The sequence below is a fragment of the Mizuhopecten yessoensis genome, unplaced genomic scaffold (assembly GCF_002113885.1).
Source record: "Mizuhopecten yessoensis strain PY_sf001 unplaced genomic scaffold, ASM211388v2 scaffold10867, whole genome shotgun sequence".
In the NCBI taxonomy this organism is placed as follows: Eukaryota; Metazoa; Mollusca; class Bivalvia; order Pectinida; family Pectinidae; genus Mizuhopecten; species Mizuhopecten yessoensis.
Genome location: NW_018408761.1, coordinates 2213077 through 2238413, shown reverse-complemented (window position 1 = coordinate 2238413; position 25337 = coordinate 2213077). Strand labels below are relative to the sequence as shown.

The window sequence follows — 25337 nt, the reverse complement described above, 5'->3', positions numbered from 1 at the left end:
CAAAAGTTGCAGTGTTAAGTATGTGATACAAAATGTGGGAAGATTTGTATACACAGTTTTAAACATGATGTATAGTTCATATATATGATCCAAATAAGTGGAACACAGGGTACTACGACATTTCCTGCACACAGGAAATTAGAGCTAATGCTATTTTACATACATAGGAGGTTAAAGAAGATGATAGTTTATATACATAGGGGGTTAGGGTAAATGATAGTTTATATACATATGAGGTTAGAGTAAATGATAGTTTATATACATAGGAGGTTAGAGTAAATGGCAGTTTATATACATACAAGGTTAGAGTTGATGATAGTTTGTATACACAGAAAGTGAGAGTTAATGACAGTTAATATACCCAGAAAGTTACAAGTGATAATGCAATAGTTTTTATACACAGGAGGTTAGAGTTAATCACAGTTAATATATACGGGAAATTCCAGTAAATGACATTTAATATCTGCAGGAAATTACAGTTAATGATGGTTTATATACACAGGTAATTATACAGTTAATGACAGTTATTATACACGTGAAGTAACAGTGGATAACAGTTTATATACACGGGACGTTAAAGTTGATTATAGTTTATATACACGGGACGTTAGAGTTGATTATAGTTTATATACACGGGACGTTAAAGTTAATGATAGTTTATATAAACAGGAAATTACAGTTGGGAATGTTATAATTTATATACACGGGACGTTAGAGTTGATTATAGTTTATATACACGGGACGTTAGAGTTAAAGATAGTTTATATACACAGGGAGTTTCAGTTAATGATAGTTTATATACACAAGAAGTTAGAATTGATAATAGTTTATACACACAAGAAGTTACAGTTAATGATAGTTTATATACACAGGAAATTTTAGTTAATGATTGTTTATATACACAGGAAGTTAGAGTTGATTATGGTTTATATACACAAGAAGTTACAGTTAATGAAAGTTTATATGCAAAGGAAGTTTCAGGTAATGATAGTTTATATACACAGGAAGTTAGAGCTGATGAGAGTTTATATTCACAGAAAGTTACAGTTAATGATAGTGTATACATAGGAAGTTAGAGTAGATTACAGTTGATATGCAGATGTACATAGGAAGAAACAATTGAATATAGTTGATATACACAGGAAGTGTCAGTTAATGATAGTAAATAAATACAGGAAGTTAGAGATAATGATAATTTGTATGCACCGGAGAATATTATGGTATGATAACGTGCTAATCACCCGTCACCATCAATTCTCGAAGTTGATCGAGCCAATCATACGAAAAGTCGGCAGAGACAGTACCCGACCTTGAACCATCAATACTGTTTGTTAACGATCGAGACATATCGACAGTGAAACGGCAGTTAAGTTTTCTGGTAAGTTTTTGGATCTTAGAATTTTGTTTTAAAATGTCTGTACGATTATTATCGGTTAACATGACGGCATAAGTAAGGAGTTTTAGGAGATCGATTCTAGCGATTTCTGGCTACTCGTGCATAGATCTTCTTCCCCGAAGCAAACCAAACATGTAAGCTAGCCTCAAGAAAAGGTCAACACAAGAAAGCAGTCCACAGATTTGGCTTTCATCGTTACGATAAAGTAGTTACATGTTAGGTACTCGTGAAATATTAATTGTATTATTATTTCGATTTCGATTTCAACATCTTTTATTGACAGAAGTAAAATCCGTATTGGACATCGGGCATTACCTATATAAGTCCTCCCGTTAACAACATCCAGTGGGGAACACATTGTTTACACATATTAAAACCATTTATAATTTAGATTAACCTTTATGATGACAATTAAAACAAATGAACAAATATTTAAATTCTTACAAAACAAATATCATTCATGGGCATTTCAATTATATCAAGTCAATAATATAAGATATTTTATTTATTTTGTTGTTTTAAAATGTCTACGATGCTTATCGGTATAACATGACAGCTAAAGTAGGGGTACTAATCTACCTCCCCGAAGCAAACCGTCCCTTCAGGTAGGGCGTAAGAATTGTGCCTGCTGCCCCCAATTGCATGATCGTAAGAGGCGACTAAATTTGGGACCTTATCTGTTCTCTCCTTTCTAAATAAATTTCTTCTTCCTAATGTCTCCCTTGACAATGCCTCACTTTACGCCATTTTTTGAGCGTTCGCCCCTGTGAGGAAGGCTTAGGGTTCTGTCCCCTGGCCCAGACATACCAAAGTCTTTAAAAATGGTAGTTTCTTCTCCTGCTTAACACTCGGCTAATTAGGAGTGAGACGACTGGTTCGCCCGTTGTCAGTATAATGTGACTGGGTGAGGTGTCCTGCTGGGTGTCCTCGGCAGTATGTTTCAGTGAGGTAGCACTATAAAGTCGGCATCACTTCCGCGCTATCACAAGGAGAAAAACACGAACATATCGCTGCCGCCCAAAATACACGCACGTACACTACACGCATGCATCTTGTACACAGGGGAGGCCGTCCTTAAATAACCTTAGCTGTTAATAGGATGTTAAACAAAATAAAACCAAACCAAACCCGAAGCAAACCAAACATGTTAGCTAGCCTCATTAGAAGGTCAACACAAGCAGGTAGTCTTCAGATTTGACTAACATTGTTATCCTTAGAAAGTTACATTTAAGGTACTCGTGAATTATTAATTATAATGTTCCTTTAAGACAAACGACTACATAAGGCTGAAAACCGTTGGAAACAGCACCATTCAGGGACAATAAATAGTTGTTTTCCCTTGTGCCTACTGCTCCTGCCTTCTGAAAATAAGAATAATTACAGTAATAAACAAGATGATCTTTAAACCTTTGACCAGAGAGGAAATGTATGCTCGTCCCATAACAAACTAGTTGCTTTTTACATTACTAATATTTGATAATACTACAGGTATATAACATGGACTCAATATACCTACTTAACATTTTAAAGGTTATTTTTCAATGAACTTTTCAGTTGGCGTATGGATACATCAGCATATTATCAACCTGATTACTCTGTTATTCCGCGGAGCGCGGGAAGTAGTTCCATTCAGAGATTGTTTTCAATTTTTTTGTCAGAAGTATTCAATTGAATTCAAAAAAAAAATTACATCTTAATTTGCTTATTCATCTTACCAAGACGACGTCTCACAGTGAGTGATGACGTCATAAGTTTTGATACCTTCCGTGGTGTTAGACTTTGGCTCTGAATGTAAATATAAGGATAGAATCCCATTTTGTTGAGGTTTATGGGGTATAAACCTCAATGAGTATTGAGACAAATTCAAAATGAACTGTTTTGCAGTTCATAATTTTTTTCTCATGACCAATTGTGGTTTATACCTCATAAGCCTTAACAAAACAGAATTCAATCCTTAAAGCTTAAAATATCTTTAATATAACCCAGTTGTCAGAAATCCGTCTTTTTTGAGAATTATGAATAATATATCAATATATGTCAGCCAAGAGATCTTTCCAAATTAGTAGCGTTCAACAAAAAACAAATCTGCTCTGTGTCGGCATTATGTGACCACAATAGTTGTTGATATCGAACTAACCTTTCCTTGAGGTAATTTAGTATAATCCTAGAGCAACATGGATTTCCGTCGGTCAGCAGCGATGATTGTAACATAACTATACATATTGACTACACGATAAGCCTCAGAATAGCCGCTTTTTGCTGCTGGTTCCTTTAAATCTTCAACTTTGGACACATGACACACGAGAAATATAAATCAGCACAATGGATTTCGTTGTATTTTGTCAACATTGTGTATTTTTCAAAGTATACAAACATAGAATGAGTGTAAGTATGCAACATTGACAAAGCTATAATTCATTTCATAAAATTGCAATAAGTGTGACAGTATATACGGTACACAAATTGTTTTAGATACTCAGTAACCAAGTTCAAAAGAACAAATATTATTCAACGTGAGTTGGCGTTTACATTTCGCGAGCGACAATGTTTATGACTTACTTTGTACGGAAATGTTCTCCAAACCCAGTATAAGAAATTTAAGTCATGGCCCGAATTGTTGTCTTATATGTGAGAGAATTTAGAGCCAAATCATTTGCAGAATCAAAAACTAAAGTCCCCGCAAAAAAATATAAACGTAGACTTCCACAAATAAGTTTAGTCAATCAGGTAATGTTCACATGACGTGCCGAATTCTTCCTATACTTTGTAATTCTTAAAAGAAGACCATTTCCAATGACGTTAGGCTGTCATTCCATCGTCCTGAAGCTGTCGAAATATAAACATAATTGCTCACAAGAGAAACTGCTTGGATAGTTGTGTCGCAAGTCAACAACTGGATATCTTGTACATATCTTGCAGGTACTTGCATTTTGTGTGATCTGTTTTCATCTTGATTTACCTAGAGCATAATGATAATCAGCCGGGCACTTGTTAAGTGCTCACCCAGCTGCACAGTTGTAATCTGCCCTTGGTATATATCTAATTAGTTCCGATATTATGATCCATATTACGTCATCTGGCAACTTCGATGGGTTGGCTATACTACAACGGGTCGATTTCTCATCGACTTAATGCTTCTATAAAGTGATCATGACTCTCTCTATAACATACCTTAAGGTGATGACTATCTTGTTTAAACAAAAACACCATATATAAAAGAAAACATTTACATCAATAACAGTTTTAAATGTAGTGGTGAAAAGTTAATAATATAAAGACTAATTCAAAAACAGTTGATTAGGAATTTGATCAGAAAATTATTTTTAGTGGAATTAAGCTGTTATTGAATAATTCTTCTTTCATGGTGACCTCAGTCAAAAGATATATATAACTTCATTAGAGAAGAAAACTTCATAGTGATAATATGGCACTTCAGATGTCCCCTATCTAACTCATGTTTGCTATACAAAGTATTTAACGTGTTTGTCTGTTTAACGATATCATAGTGAAAACGTTGCTCCTATTTTAGATAACAACAATATAAGATTACTTATTTTACCTAGTAACAGGGTATTACATAGCTGCTGACATCATCGACCGTTTTGGTTGGATTTTGTAAATGAAGTTTTTCAAAACGTACTTCTTCAGAAATTCTGGAGTACAGAGGTCTGTGTCTGAGGATGGGGTTAATTCGTCTGTCAGACATGATGTTAAAGTCCAAGAGTCTGAAATATTTTCTCGAAATGGGGTTAATAAGTTGTCTTTTGTGTATTGATAGTTTTGTGGTATTGTCTGACAACAACGTGGAACCTCAAGCACAAGGAATAACCTATTACTTCGTCAGAACATCATCTATCAACGCGAAACGTTTAAAAGAATAGTATTGCGGTTCTGATCGTCCGTCTCCTCTATATTTGTTTACATAAACGACTTTGTGATTCGTCCTGGTTGAATGTTTATTTTTATGTACTCATTCTCGAAATTCCTGAGGATTCGCTCATTTACGTTTCCCGCACCCCTGGACTATGTCATGACGAAACCGAGCACCCTGTACGTGGCACATTGTGGATAGTAAAAGTAAATCGTCAAATTAATTTGGTTTTAAAGTCGGATGTCAATTAATTGTGATCTTCAAACGAGAGATACTTATATCAACCTATCGATTGGTCAATATATGTTTTAACCTGAAACAAAGTAAATTGTTTACTTACATTACCCTTTAAGTTTCAGTGACGCAAGATGACTGGGCATTACAATTAAAAACTAGGATGTGGTCAGCAGTACACGTACGGGGAATGTGCTCTCTCTAGATAAGTCATTGCACTCTAACGTATGGAACATGAGCTGTCATCTTTCAAATAGCCTTGGTAAACTAATAGTAAGTATATGATGATCACATGAGAGCGTTTAAAGAGTTTACATTGGTTAATTCACAGGTCATTAGTCTAAGGATCTCAGGGTACGTCACATTGCTGCGACGTCATCAATTACTTAGTTGTTATGATGACGTCATGAATCTCAGCGATTTTTGGATGAATATTTATATGAATTTATTTGGCTTTTAGTTTCGAGAGGCAACGGTTCAAAAGCATATAACAATCGATAATCTCAACGTGATATCGCTAGTTGCTCTTGACGACTCCCGTTCCACTGCCCCAAAGTATAACTTTACACTGAAAAATGTTTATCAGCCAAGACAATAGCTTTATGAAATTCGTTCTGAAAAGAAAACCATACCTTGTAAAATTAAGTAGTAGCTAGATCAGGATTCGAATCATGGACCTTAGATTGTTATACTGCCGCGCGCTCTGAGCTACCTGATCCAATACAACAGTATTATCTAAAAGGAAATGGTTGGTTTGACTTACACAGTAAGCAATTATGTGTGTCGTTACGTATTTTTAAAGTTTTCTTTTTTGTCTATCACGTTTGATGAAATAGATAAGACTGATTTTTCATGATCCGAAAGTAATTCAAATTTCAAATCTGATCAAAAAAGTTTCATTTCATCCATGCTATGAAAAGATGCATTTGCATGACTAAATTTGTTAATGTTTCTTTTTATCAAAATCTTTGCTAACAGCAAGCAATATGGGCAAATGTTGACAAAGCATTGAATTATAAGAAAGATACGTTCAAGTATCCCTACAATCCGTTAATAAATAGAAAAATTATAACTATGATACTTACCTTACCTTCCGTTATGTATGTAATCAGCTGGTTAATCAGTGTTCAGTGCTGATAGACTTTCCTAGTTCTCGTCGTGACCATACATATGTTCTACATCAGGTATAGATAATCAATCTACACGTATCTATACAACATGGTCAAAAGGCAGTCTATCACCAATTCACCACTAGGATTATTAGATTACAAAAACGCCAACTGGTCACTGACTGCTGAGGTTTTCTAATGCATGTATAAGTTAATCAGTTAAGGTTCTATTGTGTTGGTCGAAGCAATCAATCCTTTAACACGTGAGTCTGACCTCCAACTCCACAGAGGTATCAACGAGCCAGGAATACATAGATTTAAGGCAATACGTCCCAGTGTCTGAACCGTTAGATGTTGTTAGATAGCCACAGTTTTGAGATTGGAGGATATTGTTTTTGATCATTCAGTAACAAATCACTGATATACATATATAGTAAAAATGCCTTTAATTTATACTGTAATAATGTACATGTGTCAATTTCTGGTGACGGACCTACTTTATAATACAATCGACGTTAAGACGTACGCTGAACATCTAGATAAAATCTTTTTTTCTTAAGTAACTTACATACTGTAAAAACTTTTACCCCTATAACCACAACACTGCTAGTATCGGTTGAATGGCTGACAGCGATAGTAGCGGGGACTCATAATCATCTATCAATTTAGTGAACGAGAACGTCACCCTAGGTTTTGTATTCTTTTAACTATGCATGGTTAATTGCATTGCTTTTATGTCCCTACCCTCACAGCTGAAACGAACATTACTGGTTAGGATTCGGGGTTGGCAACATCCCAACACCTTCTACTCCATAGCCAGTGGTTAAAACTAAACCCATTAGAGTAGCTTGCTAAAGCAATGTCAATATCCACAATTCACAACTGATTTTAAAGGCACATTAATACATGTTAAGGAACACAATTAGTGTTTGTTTGTTAACATTTGAGTTCATCGGGTATTAAAGGACATTGCTCAAATAACGAAGTGCAAGAATGTAATTTTGGGAATAAGATTCAAGTTTGGTATGAATATCGAGTTTGAGAGACTTTGTCGGTGGTTTAGAGTCGAGGCACCGGTCATTTACACTCTTTGCTTGACACATGAAACAGTAGTTTTCGAACGCTCCCAAAATAGGTATTCAATTCATGTTTGTGGTAAAACCAAACCAAGCCTTTAATGCAATTTTGATTTATTAAAATTCAAATATTCATTAACGTCTCACCACTTTACATATATTCACAATTGTAGTATAAATGTGGAAACATATTCATGGAACAGATCTATTAATGAAATTACATTGAAAAGGGATCAGTACTATTGACAGCATACACAAGCTTTTCTGCTAAATCTAGGAAATAGTCCCCTTTCCTATTAACACATGCTATTACAATATACATTGTAGTAAAATCACTAAGATAATGTTATTACAATTAAAAAGTAATCCTACCAACTTTCTCTTTTTTTAAATTTCTGAGCAGGCATTGACCTTAATTTTCACTAAGGTTATACTATTCAAGGATCAAAATACAAAAAAATGTAAGCTTATCCATAACCTCCAGGTCATCAACCCATCAGCTATGATTTTTGTAAAACACCACTGTTTTAAGGCTAAACGTGTCAGCACGAGAATCACTCAACCTTATTTCTATTAAAGCAGTGATTTATGTTATCTTACAGGTAACCTTTCATAACACCTTCTTTCAATACGAATAGATGTAGTATAAAACCTGAAACTGTTCTGCACTTCAATCACAAATTTTAATAAAAGCGCTTAATATTGTTTTATCAACAAAGTCAATTTTATTAGCAGCGCCTTAATCTTTCAGCCGTTTCATATTGTAATTTATGTTACTAATTATAACGTATATTTTCCGCGCAGATGTTTTTAACCACTTTGGTATTATACTGATAAATTGTGTCTCCGGCATGTTATAAATATACATATCATACTGTTTCAACGTGCCTGTGAGTGACCGACGTCTTTCCTGGCAGTCCTGTTCAGTATTGCTGATATGGATGAGTATTGTCTTTTTCTCCAAGTTACAACACAAGAGTGTATCATAGCGGGATACATATTGCTTTATGATTTGGACAAAAACTTTAAAAAGGAGAATTCCTTACACCTTCGAACTTTTAATAAGGAAAACCAGAGCTTTGTTCGCTAATTTTCTCACTGGGTTTGGTTTGACGTGGACATTTATTTTTTCTTTAATAATGAGGCCAAGATAAGTATAATCGCAAGTAAACGTCCATGTAGTGGCAGAAAACGATCCCCGTAGGAATGATACCACTGCACACTAATCAAGATTTATATAACTCCTACTGACTTAACTCCATGTATTAAAGTATAAGAACCTGGAGCAGCACAAGGCAGTCTTCCTCATTATCAGCCATCGGTATAAGACATCCAAACCTGAGCACGCATTTCCCCTCACAAATAACTAGACCAAAAACGAAACTATTAAAGACAGCGATTATATCATTGATATATGAAAGAAGAAGGACTGACGACAAACTGCGGCTTTTTTCAGTATGAATCCAGTTCGAATACAAGTCATTTATCCTGATACAGAGTTGATTTTGTCATAAAGTGAGAAATGACCGCGAGTAGTTCCCCTTCAATTACAATATCATTACATACGCGCTCTATTCATGACTTTCAATAGCTTTCTTAAAGTATGTAACGGTTTCGTATGTGCACTTCTTTTTCAATTTTCTGTTATCGATCAGACGACTTTTGATAGACGTTATTTGGTCAATAAGGAAGCTTCCTTTACGGAATCCTTCTGTTTCTCCTTTACAGTGTTGTTTTCCTCCACCCAAGAATCTAGACAATACAAACACTAGTGTTATTTTTGTGTCAAGGGAACCTCAAGGGTCTTAGGTTGACTACGTTGACAATGAAGTTATAATTTTCATGAAGTTTATGTAAATCATTGTTGAATAAAAACTCTTATATAGGACGGATTTAAAAGAAAACACCTCACACAGACCTTTCATCAAAGCCACTTTGTTTTCCAACTTTACTTCCCATTACGGTCTATTTTATCTCGTTCTCACAAATACAAACGTTTATTTTACTGTTCTTGCTGTTAATCATGTGATGTCAAAATTGCGTTATGGCTATAAAACTAATTAAAGCTATTTTAGCTTAGAATGTCAAATATCATGTTGGCTGATGTCTTCTGAAAACTAGCTCTTTAACACTATGACATTGTAAAGTACGTTTATACTACTGGTGCAGATGTAACCACGAATAACCCCCCTGGAGGAGTAAAAGATGATTTGACAATGTACATGTATACGATCAGCCATCAGAGTAACCCTGGTTAATAAGTATCAGTACTCACTTGTATATAAAACATCTCAACTCTTGAAATTTTCTCAAGCCTAAGATGTCCCATAGACAATACATTGCTTGAGATTTTCCTTAACTTTGAGATGTTTTATACAAATGGGCGCAGGTGTAATATGTCTCGCTCAACAGCAAGAATGCGTCAAAATATCAAAATTTAAAGTCACCGTATACATTGTAAGTTAAGAAATATTGACTTACCTATGTTAACAGCAACTTATCCAACAGATCTCGGAGAAGATTTTCTAATTATATTAAATGTCTTCACGTTTTTTAGGAAATAGTTGCCACTATTGAACTCTCTTCGGACTGTTAAGACGCGTTAACGACAATACAGACACAGCCTCTGTGCTTGTGGAGCCTGATTAAGTGCTGCCAAGAAAAGCTACGCCCCTTCTCCATTTTACGTTACTGTTGACTAGAATTGTTCTCACCAAATTCTCTCACTCTTATATCTTCAAAAATGGCAACACAACTATATACGTTTTTGTTTAAAAAGACAAACACTTTTATGGTTCTGTTAGTTTTGTTTTCAAGTCTTGTTAGCAATTATAGAAAAAAAAACAAGAAAACAAAACTCCCGAACTGCGTCAAGATGAAACTGTCGGCTATAAACCATTTGTCTGTTTCCGAATATTCGATTTGTACAAATGCTATTTTATAGTTATAATAATGTATATTTTGTCAATGTCTATCAATGAGATTTATTATATGTTGATGAAAGACAGTTTTATCTATAGTTACTGTTTGTTTAATATGCGATTTGTTTAAGGACGCGAAACCGTGATATACGCGGTGGCAATGAATACAATTAAATAATAGATAACGTTGGAGGGAGCGTCACTGTCACACAGGGTGCTATTGATCAGACCACTGAAGTCTAACACTTTAAGTGTTTAAACCCAGCTCTACTCCAACGTGACATATAGATGCCTTTCCTTAATCAATTGCACTGGCTACTCCCCTCGATTTCTTATCCCTAAAAGCAGGTCGATGTGCCGGAACGTTTGTTTAAAGAGTGATCACCCTTTGTATACGGAGATGAACTGAATAGTATATGACAGCATATGGTAATGGAACAGAGTTCCATCTGTTAAAATAAAACAAAAACACAAATTGCCAGTTTTGATGTGTCTGATGATAACGTGTCCTAGATGTTGTCTCTATACCTTATGGGGATGTGCAATGATGCGTTGTCTGTATTCCTAATGATGTGTTGTCTGTATTCCTAATGATGTGTTGTCTGCATACCTAATGATGTGTTGTCTTTATTCCTAATGATGTGTTGACTGTGTTCCTAATGATGTGTTGTCTGTTTTCCTAATGATGTGTTGTCTGTATACCTAATGCTGTGTTGTCTGTATTCCTAATGATGTGTTGGCTGTATTCCTAATGATGTGTTGTCTGTATTCCTAATGATGTGTTTTCTGTATTCCTAATGATGTGTTGTCTGTATTCCTAATGATGTGTTGGCTGTATTCCTAATGTTGTGTTGGCTGTATTCCTAATGATGTATTTTCTGTATTCCTAATGATGTGTCGTCTGTATTCCTAATGCTGTGTTGTCTGTATACCTAATTATGTATTGTCTTTATTCCTAATGATGTGTTGCCTGTATTCCTAATGATGTGTTTTCTGTATTCCTAATGATGTGTTTTCTGTATTCCTAATGATGTGTTGTCTGTATTCCTAATTATGTATTGTATGTATTCCTAATGATGTGTTTTCTGTATTCCTAATGATGTGTCGTCTGTATTCCTAATGATGTGTTGTCTGTATTCCTAATGATGTGTCGTCTGTATTCCTACATATAGGGAAATGGTGTTATAGTTTATAGCATTGGAGATGGTGTGTGTTTGTGGAAACCCCCCAGTATGGGGGATAACTTTGTCATTCCTTATATGATTCCGCATTCCGTATACACTTGGGACACCAAGATTATGTAATTGTTAAGCGCGTCTGTGACCTAGAACAATACCTTTCTTGAAGAAAGCCATCTTAGGTGTGTTCATAGAATTTTCAACGCTCTCACACGCTCCCTTGTTATTGGATTCACTGTTCTTGATAAACGGTGCCCACCTATTTTTCTGCCATAGAATTCTCTCTGGCAGATTTGGATCTCCACTACTTTCTACTCAGGACTGGTATGTCAGTGTTTTCGTGCTGTGGATTGTTATTATGTGATTCTTGACAGGAAATGTACAATATGTTGTGATGTTTGACCAGCACAGTGAAACACAGTAAACAGCTTCTATGAACAGGATGCTCAAAGTGTAGCTTGATCGAGTAGTTGCTGGACAGAGCCTTCTGAGGCACAGATTTCGACAAAAGGATTCCACATGAGTGACAATTACATGTGTCTTGGCAGGGATCACGTACATCCTGTGAACTATTACAGCGACTCTATGCAGAGACATAGTACACTTGTTTCTATTGTAATTTTTAGCCAGTGGTATATTAAGCGTACATTGTTAATTTTCATGTTTGACTCTTGCATGATAGTGAACTTCAAATTCTTGTTTTTAATTTGATTTAAAGGTTCACTACCTTTTCAGATTTGGTTAGAATTTATTCGTCGCAACAAGTGTATGCTGAGCGGATCCTGGGGGGCTCGGACATATATGTTAACCTAAACCGATTAGTCCACAATAGGTCCTAATCCCTGCCTTACCAGGGAGGACAGGCTGGTAAAGGGAAATAACTCTATATGTGATTTGATCCACTCATGGGAAGCCGGAGCGATCCACTTCATTTGCGTATACCGTCGAGGGGTGTATTGTCACCCTGGATGAATTATATGTTATATAATTACCCAGCGCACAGGTAGTAATGGTAAACAACATTAGGGTTGGGCTTAGGATGCACCAACCCTATATTACATGGGTACCGGTCAATCCCTTGAATACCGGGGTGACGCTGATGTGCTCAAAGACAGGCGTTCAGTTTCCCGGACCTCCTGGGATCATGTTATACATTGCTGTGGACAAAACACTCCACTACACTATATATTGTTAATAATAGGTTAGGTTTGATAGGATAATGTATGCATGACTGAATGAAATATTTTGATCTTACTCCATCTCCTGGTGTCTCTAACGTTTTGCAGAAGTGCCATGATTTGTTTTCTCTAACCATACTAGGATATCATATCTCTTTACGCTGTGGTGTATAGTTTGAATATTTTTGCTATCTTTCTTGCATTACCCAGTTTAGGTATCGGTAGATACATCTTAATTTATAACCACTGTACAATTATCAGTGGTACTTTCTCTGTAACCAACGATCCGTCATGAATTGCCCTTTGTTACATTATGAAAATAGTAAACACGTGTTTTTGACCACAAACAAGCACGACTGAAGCCGCGTTGACAATACACACACGCATGTCTAAAGAGTCGCTAAGAGCACAAACGATTTTTTTTAAATTCTCGTCAATAACACACACAAGTAAGTCTAAATCCTGGCCAACGACACACACAAGCATGCCTTGGGTATCGTTAATAACACAAAGCATGTTTCAGGCAACGTTTACAATAGGCAAACGCAGTTCTAAAGGCTGCTTACAAGCATGTCTATATTCTCGTCAATAACAGACAAAAGACTTCTTTAAATCCTCGACAACACCGCGCCAGCATCCATGTTTAAATCCTTGTCAACAACACATAAAAGCAGGTCTAGATCCTTGTGAACAACACTCAAAAGTCTCGTCAACGACACACACAAACATGACTAAGCACTGATCAACAATACCCGGATATTTCTTTTAATCATTATCAACAACACACGAAATCATGTCTTATTCCTCATCAATTACACACACAATCATGCCTAAATCTTCATCAAAAACACACACAAGCATGTCTTTATCTGTATCAACCCCCCCCCCCCCACTCAAGAATGTCTTAATCCTCATATTCATCACAACACACACAAGCATGTATAAATCTAATCTTCATCAACAACACACACAAGCATGTCTAAATCTTCATCAACAACACACACAAACATGTCTTAATCCTCATCAACAACACACTAGCACGTCTTTTTCTTTATCAACAATAATCACAAGCATGTCTTAATCTTCATCAACAACACACAAAAGCATGCTTAAATCATCATCAACAACACACAAGTATGCCTAAATCTTCATCAAAAACACATAAGCATGTATTTATCTGTATAAAAAAAAACCCACCCAAGAATGTCTTAATCCTCATATTCATCAATAACACAGACAAGCCTGTCTAAATCTTCTTGATCAACACACAAGCGTGTTAAAATCTTGATCAAAAACGCACACAAGCCTATCTAAATTTTCATCAACAACACACACAAACATGTCTTTTTCTGTATCAACAACACACACAAGCATGTCTAAATCTTCATCAACAACACACACAAGCATGTCTTAATCATCATCAACAACACACAAGGACGTCTAAATCTTTATCAACAATACTCGCAAGCATGTCTTAATCCTCATCAACAACACACACAGGCATGTCTTAATCCTCATCAACAACACACACAAGCATGTCTAAATCTTCATCAACAACACACAAAAGCATGTCTTAATCCTCATCATCAACACACACAAGCCTGTCTAAATATTCATCAACAGCACACACAAGCACGTCTTTTTCTTTATCAACCCATACTCACAAGCATGTCTTAATCCTTACCAACAACACACACAGGCATGTCTTAATCCTCATCAACAACACCCACAGGCATGTCTTAATCCTCATCAACAACACACACAAGCATGTCTTAATCCTCATCAACAACACACACAAACATGTATTTTTCTTAATCAACAACACTCACAAGCATGTCTTAATCTTCATCAACAACACACACAAACATGTCTAAATCTTCATCAACAACACACAAAAGCATGTCTTAATCCTCATCATCAACACACACAAGCCTGTCTAAATATTCATCAACAGCACACACAAGCACGTCTTTTTCTTTATCAACCCATACTCACAAGCATGTCTTAATCCTTACCAACAACACACACAGGCATGTCTTAATCCTTATCAACAACACACACAAACTTGTCTTTTTTTATCAACAACACTCACAAGCATGTCTAAATCTTCATCAACAACACACAAAAGCATGCCTTAATCCTCATCATCAACACACACAAGCCTGTCTAAATATTCATCAACAGCACACACAAGCACGTCTTTTTCTTTATCAACCCATACTCACAAGCATGTCTTAATCCTCATCAACAACACACACAGGCATGTCTTAATCCTTATCAACAACACACACAAACTTGTCTTTTTTTATCAACAACACTCACAAGCATGTCTACATCTTCATCAACAACACACACAAGCATGTTTTAATCCTTATCTACAACACACAAGCACGTCTTATTCTTCATCATCAACACACACAAGCATGTCTTATTCCTGATCAACAACACACACGACCATGTCTTATTCCTCATCAACAACACACACAACCATGTCTTAATCCTCATCAACAACACACACAAGCATGTCTTAATCCTCATTAACAACGCACACAAGCATGTCTTAATCTTCATCAACAACACACACAAGCATGTCTAAATCCTCATCAACAACACACACAAGCATGTCTTAAGGTGGCTCCACACTTTCGCAATTAACCAGCAAAAATCGTTGAAACTTTCATATAATGGTTATGCAACTATGTAGAGTTGATTTTATGAAAATCTAAACATTCCGATAGTTTGGGGACTTTTTTGGAAAAAATACCAAAAAATTGAATTTTCATCAATTTTAATATTTTCCGGGTTTTTTTGTGTGTGGCATTGTTCGGAACAATAACAACAATAATAAAATGAAAAGAAGCATTTTTAATTAACCCTACAAATATTTTATTTATCGCAAAATATGTAACACATGTTACACGAAGTGTTTTTTTATTGAATTTGTACGGATAAAAGTGATTATCTACAAGTTTAAAGCAAACAGGACACAAAGATCTATACATATAGAATGGGAANAAAAATATGATATCAAAATTATCAATTTATTGTTCTTTAATGGAACCAAATTACCCTCAGTCATGTACACTTTGGACATCATTCCACAGTCCGCTAACTCACGGTATATTTATAATTACATGTCAGGTACATATGTGACCAGAGGCTATCGCATGGTATGCCGTTCTCACGTGCACTCACACATGCATTTCATAGGTATCTTGATATTTTACAAAAAAATATTTTCACAGAGTAAGTAGACTACATTTGTAAACACGATTTAATCGACAGAGCGAAACTCCCTCAACAGCGAAAATCGTAACGACCTCGAGCTTATGAACTCGTGTAAGCACGTGATATGCACATGTGAGGTCGGTACGTCCGCATTCCATGCGTTTCCTATATGACCTTCTTGAGGTCGTTTGATCTCATGCCACTGTTTTCCCGTGAGTCTGTTTATGTGTATGAATTGGAAAGCTTTATTCCTGAAATACGTGTGATTATACATTTCCCGGTAAAATCTCGATATCGGGTGTTGACATATCATCGGCACGCACGTGTACTATTGTTTACCAGGGGCCTGTTCGTTTATGCGGAGCAACCGGTTTGACCGTTTACAAATGGAACAATTTCGGGTATAAATCCTTGCGGACCTGCAAATGTGTATGCAGGCCTTGCAAGGCTTTCTCAAGGCTCGCCTGAAAGCATCATCAGATTACAAGGTCCAACCTTATTTAATAAACGAACAACAGTGGTCCGATCGGTTTGACCGTTTAAACGAAAACGGCCCAGGTGTTACTATGATTTGCACTACGATATTGAATGGCTGATACGCAATACGGTTTGACCGTTACGGTGTGCATGCACATTTCGATCAAGATAATTGAGTCCGAGCTGTACTTTTTCCGGAAGTACGTCACGAAAATGGACGCTGATGACGATGTGTGGAGCCACCTTAAAATCCTCATCAACAACACACACAAGCATGTCTTAATCCTCATCAACAACACACAAGCATGTCTTAAGCCTCATTAACAACGCACACAAGCATGTCTTAATATTCATCAACAACACACACAAGCATCTCTAAATCCTCATCAACAACACACACAAGCATGTATTAATCCTCATCAACAACGCACAGAAGCATGTCTTAATCCTCATCAACAACACACACAAGCAAGTATTAATCCTCATCAACAACACACACAAGCATGTCTTAATCCTCATCAACAACACACAAGCACGTCTTAATCCTTAATAACAACACACACAAGAATGTTCAAATCCTTGCCAACGACACACACATGCTTGTTTTAAGCCTCTTTGGTAACATGCCATTATATTTAAAATCTCATGCATATTTGATATATGCCAACAATGTTATCCAGTGGTTGGTATAAGGACTAGCATTTCGGAGTAATTTCTGATATCTCATATCGTGTATTTTTGCTTACAAATGAAGATACCATGAGTATGATGTAGAAAGTTCTATGAATTTAGCAACGACTCATGGCATAATGGGTTCAAAGTCGATAAACCATGAAAACATTACAAAGACAATAAAAGAAACTAACATTCCAGTTTTATTATATTTACATTTGTAATACACGTACGAGGCTATAGCATACATTCCTGAAAGGTTGGAAGAAGACACCGTCCACAGGACTATAGATGATTATGTATTTAATATGACATGCTATAGCAACAATATTCTAAATAGCACATATTATCCATTTCCTTACATAACTCAACAATGTTTTAATTGGTTCTTTAGTTATATACAATGAAGCTTCATGTCGTTAGGCCACATGGACCGAGCTAATCAAGGGGAAGGGAGATACATGTACCGACCTTGACCCCAGAATTAGTCTGCTGTCGATCGATCACAGTATCACAGCAGACGATATTAAAAGAGATATATGGCCTTGGGTTTATTATAGGTCATTAACGTAACTTCCAAAATATAATAGTCGAAGATGTCATGACGCTCAGTTTTCCATGCCTCCTGACAGTAATTTGTAAGAATCTGGTCATCAAAATCCAAACTTGGTGTTTGCAAATATTGGAATAGGACCTAGACGAATCATTCAAAATGAGCAATAGGTTTTAATTAATTAGTGTTCTAAATAACGCATGGCTAAATTTGATATGAAATTTACTCTTGTTCGATACGTCGAAATATTTGCAATATCGAAACCTCTGATTTAAGCTACCGTATATTTTGTGGACATAATTATACACCAATGGAAACGTATATTGCATATCAATAACCTGCATTCGTGTAGTGTGGGGAGTATTAACAATGATAATATATCACACATTTTCTACGATAGCTATTATATAAGATAGGAATCTACTTGACATAAATATCATGTATGTAGATAGTGAGAGATTAATAAAATGGACACTTAAGCGCATATCTGTAAGTTTAAAATGGAAAATGTAAAAACATAAAACCAATATTAAGCAGAGACAGTATTCAATACAAATTGCATACTTTGTGTAGTAATTACAATCAGTCACATATTAATATATACTATATAATATCTTAGCACAGAGTTAAACATCTAAAAGAATATCATCACGATGAAATAGTTACTAAGGTGAAATAACAATCAATAAAATAACTTACAAAAAAATGTTTACAATGTTTTGACAAACAGCGATAATGTAAACCTCGTTCTGGTAGATAATGCCTAAGCCTTTCATTCAAGGCAGAACGAACACCAATGCAAATTATTTCCGTTGGTATTAAGTTTTCCTGCAGTGTCATTCAACTCAAGCAAAAACGGTCATTGGTATATAGTGTTCATATGTTTAAACAAAGAGAGATTGGAGCTCAGTGGGAGTCATTCTACAGCATGTTATCAACAAAATAAGATAAACACCACAAAAGGATGAACCCCGACAATGACGTATCAAGCTTAACACTATTGGATATTTAACAATTAAATCTTCAAACACACTAAAGGCTAAAGCTATTGTGAACACAAACAGGAATTGAAAACTAATTGTGCGAATTTTCGAAGAGTGTAAAAGACCGATGTCTCGACTCGTAACTGCTGAAAACACCTCACTTAGCCTCAGTGGACCGAATCAAGTAAAGTCAGCTGTCAGGAATCATAGAGACAGTTATTTGATGTTCCTGAAAATCATTTAGGCCCACTGTGGCTTAGTGTAATGTTTTCACCTGTCACTTAGCTCTCTGTTTGACAAAGGAAACCAACGTTTCCGAAAGCTCGCAAATAAGTTTGCAATTCCTGTTTGCGTTCAAAACAAACTTAGCCTTTTTATTCATACCAAACTGATGAATCTTATTCCGAATATGCAAACATACTATTTGCAATAACAACACAATTTGCATCCACAATATATTTTCAGTATATAGCGTCCGTATTCTCCCATACAGTACATCAATTATAGAATACGAACGACACTACGTTTACAATACATAGATCACTATATCATGAATGCGATAAAAAGTTTTGATGTGCTAAGTACTAAATATATCTTGGTTTGGCACACTTCAACGAATAGTTCAGTTGTACGCTCGACACACCATACCAAATAGTTGTGTCGAAAGCTTGAAATACCATGGAAAACTGATCAAATGAACGCTTCAAATACAAAATGCAATAGATATACGCTTTTGTGCAATTAATATCCTTTGATCAAATTTTGTCCTTAAATTATTTGTAAAGTTGCTTCATGTTCGCTGTATAAGTTTCAATGATTATATACACATTTTATTGGAAGATTTCAATTAATTAGCGCAAGTTATATATATTTGGTCATAAATAGTTCCTAATACATATATTGCATCTTGTAGTAAGTCGATATCAATAATAATCTGTTTAATAATCAATGGTGAATGCGCAGGGCCACAATGTACTGCTTACATGAATATCTAAAATTATTTATAGGCAACGTGAGAAGGTTAAATGTCATCTTGAAAAAAAGTGAAAGGATTTATATTTGAAATTCATATTCTCAAAACACAGAGGAATATAAACAGGATACCTATAATCAATATTCAGCAAAAATTAGATTTAGAAATGCACAGATATTCACAACAAATGTATGTGTGTGACGACATTTCAATTCAACAGATTTTATCGACTTTATATATGTCAATTGGATTTGACATCAGCTGGCTAGGCCTATTTAAATCCTTTCCAAACTTATTTACAAACATTCTGTCATAACAATCTAATTAAACAGTACAGGGGAGATAACTCAAATTTAGCTTGTGAAATGAACATTTAACTACTTTTATTTAATCTTTTGCTGTTTATGTTTTGGATATTAATAATTAAATAAATCATGTATATTTATCGACAACCTCTCCTACATAAAATCCAAGGGATACAGGCCCAAAAGTCCCTGTATATCAACACATTGGCCATTCACCCCCTGGATATATAGGATAACTTACCAAGAAATAAACAAGAAATAAACATTTTGTAAAATTTCACAATATGATATGGATTCATATAGGAAAATGTAGTTATTGTTATCTATTATTGGAGTTGATTCTCTTAAAATTTCTTTAACAAAGCACTATAGAATATTCATGTAACTATGAAATAGTTAGAACAGGTTATAGAATAGTACACTCATAAATTCCATCCAGTCCAGACGAATACCAGATATGTTGTAAAGATATATATACACCAGTATCAATACTTATTAGCAGAGTGATCATGAACCTATAAATAATAGCATCTCTTTCAATGTAAAGTTTACCTGTGAGTGAGATTAAATATCAAGCCTATTAGTTTGACAAATGTAGTATACTTTGTAAAATGGATCTGTTGATTTAGATTTAGATTAAAATGACCATGGTTACAAGTTATACTAAATGCATTCTAATGTTGTTATAGAGTGGGCATTCAAATATAAAATGAAATGCATTTTCATTTTCATGTCCACATCTACATGCTGGTGTGTCATTCAGATGATTCATACATAAGTCATTATTTAGGTTGCTACAGTAGCATGGTTTCTTAGTTGACAAATTATGATATTAAATTGTCTTGGCCCATAGTATTTAAATGTGATAGCAACTTCTTCAGTGTTGTTCATATTATCAGACTTGATGACATTTTTAAATTGTTGAAGGGAAGTAGCATTTAAAGTTTCTGCAGATAGAAGTTTAAATTCTCTCCACATTGAGGGAAAATAACTATTGAAATAATTCTCAGTTCTACGGGAAGGGGGATTGAAAATACGGCTATTTCTTAGTGGTATCTTACATTTATATTGCTGTGAAGGTATGGTTCAATGATGTCTTCTATGTAATAAGGCGATTCATTATTTAAAATTTTGAACATAAGTACTAATTTATGATTTTTTCGCCTACAACAAAGTGATTCAAGTCCAGTTTCTGCATAAAGCTTACAATGGGAGGTCCGTCTACACAATCTGTTATAATTCTTAATGCCTCTAGCTGGATTGACTCAAGAATATTTTTATTTTGGTTACTACAGTAATCCCATACTACATACCCATATTCAAGTATTGGTCTAATAAAAGAGGTAAATATTGTTGTGAGACTTTTTCTATCCAATTTGTGTTTTAACATTCTCAATATATTCATTCTTCTATAAGCTAGCTCATAAATATTGTGTGACGACATCAACTTTGTATGATAATAATGTAAATGGAATAAAACCTGTTGTCAGCACTAACATGGAATACATTTGAGAAAAGGACAAATATGCTAGTCAGTGACGTTGGTTGCGAATTCACGCTTTTCGAGCAGCACAAAACAATGACGCATAATGCCGATAATACAAGGCTTTAAAAATCTATACTAACTTAAAGTCACAGTAAAATACATGTTATTTCCAAAAAGCGTTTCTCATTAAGAAAAACTATAAAACATATCTTAAGTATTAGTCGTTAAAATGCGTAGCAAGTTTTAAATTATTAAGCAAGAACAATAAAGGAGTGACTTTAATTAGCATATAGCAGGTAGGTACGGTGGCTTAGCAATTTTTGCATAGAGACTATAGTATATGTTCTCTCGACGCTACCGACACACACAATAATGCATTTCTTCGTATCTTCTATCCAATTAACAGTGTATTCTCTTTTTAAAGGTGAAACTTCCCTTGACTAGATAGATGGTATGGTAATGTTGGGCAATATGTTTGAAAAAAAACCTAGAAGGAGTTTTATCTATTTACATATTATGTTAACCATTTAAAGAACAAAACTAGTCAACTCGATGTTTTTCTTTACAACTACGTTATGTCAAACCAGTCCACGTGTATAACACTGTTATCTTAAAAAAACCCACTGTAAGCTACCCAAAAGCGACTCCCATCAGGTTTTTATCATTACTTCTATTTCACTTATTATTGAGCATTTCGTTTTAGGCTTAAAAGGGAATAAAGACCTTTAAAACTCGGTCGAGATCATTTGAATCCTTGAATACTGTGTCTCGTTATATAAAAACAAAATTAGAGCATTTGCACATCCCTGTTCAATCTTAAATTAATAAATGAAAACAAATGAATTTGTAATATATGCGCCTACATGTTAAATGTAACACTGAGGGAGCACAGAGCGACTGCACAAATGGTGAGAAGAGTGTTGATGTTTAAGGCTGGGGCGGACGACTCTGTAGACAGTTTGTAATTGCGTGTTATTGATGGTGCACCATTGCTTCTGGTACTGGTCTTCCTCTGGGAGGTCGGGAACTGCGATCGCAACGTTTGAATCTACAACACAGAGGAAAACATCAGTACCACACGCGCCAGACAAATCAATAACACGGTGGGAGCTTTGCCATCACTGCACCTAGCTATCATTGATCAAATAACACTGTGGGACACTTCGTATGCGTTACCATGGTAACCAAAGTTTTTAACAGACAAGACAAAGACATATAACCTGTATATTATTTAAAACCAAGACATTCAAAAGTATGGATTCATCGTATCCCCTGTAGTGTACTAAAACCTCGAGGGGGCATACTAATGTGAATGGGATATACGCTAGAAAATCAATACAGAGCTAGATACAACAAAACGGTGCCAAGGCACATAACGTTATATCACCACACAGTGAACGTTACATAACGTTATATCACCACACAGTGAACGTTACATAACGTTATATCACCACACAGTGAACGTTACATAACGTTATATCACCACACAGTGAACGTTACATAACGTTATATCACCACACAGTGAACGTTACATAACGTTATATCACCACACAGTGAACGTTACATAACGTTATATCACCACACAGTGAACGTTACATAACGTTATATCACCACACAGTGAACGTTACATAACGTTATATCACCACACAGTGAACGTTACATAACGTTATATCACCACACAGTGAACGTTACATAACGTTATATCACCACACAGTGAACGTTACATAACGTTATATCACCACACAGTGAACGTTACATAACGTTATATCACCACACAGTGAACGTTACATAACGTTATATCACCACACAGTGAACGTTACATAACGTTATATCACCACACAATGAACGTTACATAACGTTATATCACCACACAATGAACGTTACATAACGTTATATCACCACACAGTGAACGTTACATAACGTTATATCACCACACAGTGAACGTTACATAACGTTATATCACCACACAGTGAACGTTACATAACGTTATATCACCACACAGTGAACGTTACATAACGTTATATCACCACACAGTGAACGTTACATAACGTTATATCACCACACAATGAACGTTACATAACGTTATATCACCACACAATGAACGTTACATAACGTTATATCACCACACAGTGAACGTTACATAACGTTATATCACCACACAGTGAACGTTACATAACGTTATATCACCACACAATGAACGTTACATAACGTTATATCACCACACAATGAACGTTACATAACGTTATATCACCACACAGTGAACGTTACATAACGTTATATCACCACACAGTGAACGTTACATAACGTTATATCACCACACAGTGAACGTTACATAACGTTATATCACCACACAATGAACGTTACATAACGTTATATCACCACACAATGAACGTTACATAACGTTATATCACCACACAGTGAACGTTACATAACGTTATATCACCACACAGTGAACGTTACATAACGTTATATCACCACACAGTGAACGTTACATAACGTTATATCACCACACAGTGAACGTTACATAACGTTATATCACCACACAGTGAACGTTACATAACGTTATATCACCACACAGTGAACGTTACATAACGTTATATCACCACACAGTGAACGTTACATAACGTTATATCACCACACAGTGAACGTTACATAACGTTATATCACCACACAGTGAACGTTACATAACGTTATATCACCACACAATGAACGTTACATAACGTTATATCACCACACAATGAACGTTACATAACGTTATATCACCACACAGTGAACGTTACATAACGTTATATCACCACACAGTGAACGTTACATAACGTTATATCACCACACAATGAACGTTACAAGTGAACGTTACATAACGTTATATCACCACACAGTGAACGTAACATAAGGTCATAGCACCACACATTGAACGTTATATAACGTCATATCACCACACAGTGAACGTTACATAACGTTATATCACCACACAGTGAACGTAACATAAGGTTATATCACCACACATTGAACGTTATATAACGTCATATCACCACACAGTGACTATTAAACCAAACATTTAATGTCAAAACGTCACAACAGATTGTTATTCCACAACACAGCACCATTATTGTTTCAAAATATAATGTCATAATACCGTTAGCATTTATATCGCAACATAGTATATCACAACACTGAAACACACAATGCTATGACATGACGACACGACAGTTAAGCAATAACCATACAATATAAAAACAAACGCATTCAAACTCACCTCATCTAACAACGACTGTTGTCTGAAGTATAACCCAGTATAACAAACAAAACATACCAGCTTACCCACCTAACAGTGAATGTTGCCTGGAGTATAACCCAATATACCAAACACGAGATACAAGCTCACCTCACATTACAACGACTGTCGTCTGGAGTATAACCCAATATATCAAACACGAGATACAAGCTCACCTCACATTACAACGACTGTTGTCTGGTGTATAACCCAATATACCAAACACGAGATACAAGCTCATCCGACCTTACAATAACTGTCGTCTGGAGTATAACCCAATATACCAAACACGAGATACAAGCTCACCTCACATTACAACGACTGTTGTCTGGAGTATAACCCAATATACCAAACACGAGATACAAGCTCACCTCACATTACAACGACTGTCGTCTGGAGTATAACCCAATATACCAAACACGA

The 25337-nt window shown here is 35.4% G+C and overlaps 2 protein-coding genes across 2 annotated transcripts in view; both read right to left on the bottom strand.

The window, feature by feature from the left end:
* LOC110463098 (carbonic anhydrase-like) overlaps positions 1–6605 on the bottom strand; it is a 73886-nt gene extending 67281 nt beyond the window's left edge. Inside the window, exon 1 of the mRNA XM_021517445.1 lies at positions 6587–6605. The gene's annotated coding sequence lies outside the window, so the exon portion shown is untranslated. The remainder of the gene's footprint in view (positions 1–6586) is intronic.
* Positions 6606–20466: 13861 nt separating this feature from the next.
* LOC110463120 (carbonic anhydrase 4-like) overlaps positions 20467–25337 on the bottom strand; it is a 32734-nt gene continuing 27863 nt past the window's right edge. The window contains exon 7 of the mRNA XM_021517481.1: positions 20467–22688. Within this exon, the coding sequence (XP_021373156.1) occupies positions 22500–22688 (189 nt within the window). The 3' untranslated portion in view covers positions 20467–22499. The remainder of the gene's footprint in view (positions 22689–25337) is intronic.